The sequence below is a fragment of the Eurosta solidaginis genome, chromosome X (genome assembly GCF_040869045.1).
Source record: "Eurosta solidaginis isolate ZX-2024a chromosome X, ASM4086904v1, whole genome shotgun sequence".
NCBI lineage: Eukaryota > Metazoa > Arthropoda > Insecta > Diptera > Tephritidae > Eurosta > Eurosta solidaginis.
Window position 1 is genome coordinate 96626170 of NC_090324.1, and position 2294 is coordinate 96628463.

At 34.7% G+C, this 2294-nt stretch overlaps 1 protein-coding gene across 1 annotated transcript; it reads right to left on the reverse strand.

Annotated features, from left to right (window-relative positions):
• Positions 1-692: 692 nt before the first annotated feature.
• Positions 693-2056, reverse strand: LOC137235063 (uncharacterized). The gene is made up of 5 exons (XM_067758286.1): positions 1897-2056; positions 1463-1650; positions 1081-1293; positions 887-998; positions 693-811 (listed from the first exon to the last, which is right to left on the reverse strand). Exons 1-5 carry the CDS (start codon positions 2054-2056, stop codon positions 693-695), a joined length of 792 nt encoding a protein of 263 aa, XP_067614387.1.
• Positions 2057-2294: the final 238 nt, after the last annotated feature.

The window sequence follows — 2294 nt, forward strand, 5'->3', positions numbered from 1 at the left end:
CGTACAAACGCATTCTAGAGTCAACCCTGATCCACCTTTATGGCTATATCCCTAAATGGCGTCCACCTATAGAACTATGGCCCACTCCCTCATAAAATCCTCTTTAATGCCTTTCATTTGATACACATGTCATACAAACACATTCCAGGGTTGCCCACGGTTCATTTTCCTACATGGTTATTTTCCCTTATGTTGCCACCATAGCTCTCAACTGAGTATGTAATGTTCGGTTACACCCGAACTTAACCTTCCTTACTTGTTCTTATTTAAAATATAGATTAGTTATCATTATTTCGAAAAAAACTTATGAAATTTGCTTCAAATATATTATCCACTGACTTTTTGTACTGTGTATTTATAAGTAAGAAAAGTGTTTAACATAGGAAAGGAGTTGTGATGACAATTCCAATAGAACGCTTTGTCGCATACTTCGCTTGGACTTGGCATAAGCTTATCATAATTCAATATTCAACGAGTTATTTACACTTAAAGAATAAAAAAATATTTTTGTGTAATAACAGCAACTATTGCACTTTTATTCATTCGCCGTCAGTTAAGCAGGTGATTTCATTTAATAGTTTGTATATTTCACCCTCATTTACGCCATAGTGAATGCGATAGTCGCTGTTATTACACAAACAATTGCTATGCATTGAAAAGTTAACAGTCGAGTTACTATTGCTATTTTGTAGTCAGCAATTTAAACCCATATTTTTTTTTCGTCTTACATGCTTAAACCTATTGCGACTTAAAAGTACATAATGCCTAACAGCTAAAATCTTATCACTATGAATACTTGCGAATGCCCCCATTGATTATTAAAAAAGCAAATATTAATAGTTAGAGACAAAAAATTACTAATTTCAAATATGTTGATACCTACCCAGAACCATATCTACGACCTTTAGACTTATAAAGGATTTCTTTCCTAATCCGCCGTAGCAGTTATACTCCCACGCCAACTCGTCAGTAAAGAGTGGCCGAAAAATGATGGCCGACTATAAAATTATAAGATTATATATATATACAATTATTGAGTGTTTTATTTATATATTAGATCTAGTAAACATAGGGGCATACCATAGCATCAGCGTGAGCCTTATTGGTAAGGCACTCTTCCACTTTCAGCACTGTTTCTTCCGATGACATAGGGAGCAAACTTTGTAAAAAGGTTTGTTCCTCGCTACACACGTCTCCGGAGATACGGCCGATGCTTCTTTGCATTTTGGCGGAAAGCACCTTAACCTCACGCAGAACTTGGCCTTGAGTCTGCACCTGTGCACGTTCGGGCATATACAATTTAAGTTGAGTTTCATTAAGGTAAAATTTCATTTATGGACAAACAGGATAGCGGTAGACCATCGGTGCAAATCATTAAATCAAACACCAAAGATTTATCAATTGGTTGTGAAATAATGCCAACACTACCACTCTATGGACGGAATTTATTAAAAATACCCACCTTGTCGGCAATCACTTTTTCTAAGGCGGCTAGTCGCTTCAACATTTCTTCTTGCCGGGCCTCTATCCTTGAAACTCCAGCCAAAAGGCGTTCCATTTGAGTGACCTCTTCAAAGTCACTCTTTTCAGCCAGTGGTTGGGTGGCAGCACGTTGATAAAATGGTTGCGAAATTTGGAAGCGTCGTGATACTAAAAAAAAAAGATGTATAAAATTAGAAAGAACTTAATGAGAATAATCATCGTGATAGGCACAACTAAGAATAAAAAAATTGCATTATCATTTGCCTGATTGGTTCCCGGCTCCTCTTCCTTGATAGAATTTAAATCCATATTTGACCTATAGAAAATTATAAAATAGATTATGTAATAATGGAACTAAAATTAATTTATTACCTACTGGGATTGCAAAATACTTAAAGTCTAGGTCCTCCTTACTTATGCTATAAATGCTCTCATCTATAATCTGACCTACTAAAATACCTAATCCAGATGAGGAAGCAATGGGCTCTCTAAAAACGTCTGCAACTTGTGTCAAAATTACAACATAAAAAGTGTTTCCTTCGCTCTGTTGATTGACAAGTTTTAGGAAACCCATTTTACTGCTACAAAAAAAAAATTTAAAAAGAATTTATAACAAATTTATCCATACTTGAAATTTTGCTGAAATCCGTAAAATTTCGCCTTTCTTCAATTCTTAAAAATAATTGCTGCAGTATATTATTTGGACTATTAATCGTTTTCTTAATATGTTGCATATAATTTTCGAATTTATATGCTGAAAAGTTATCTAGTGGACGGAACTGTTTAACGCAATCAGTTAAATGTAAAATCCC

Bases quoted from the DNA above. Each gene is read 5' to 3' on its own strand.
- LOC137235063 (XM_067758286.1), bottom strand. From the start codon at position 2,056: ATGGGTTTCCTAAAACTTGTCAATCAACAGAGCGAAGGAAACACTTTT. The intron at 1,294-1,462 runs GTGGGTATTTTT...CTTAAATTGTAT, and splicing joins AAAAAGTGATTGCCGACAAG to ATGCCCGAACGTGCACAGGT. The intron at 812-886 runs TGGGTAGGTATC...TTTAATAATCAA, and splicing joins AAAGGTCGTAGATATGGTTC to TGGGGGCATTCGCAAGTATT.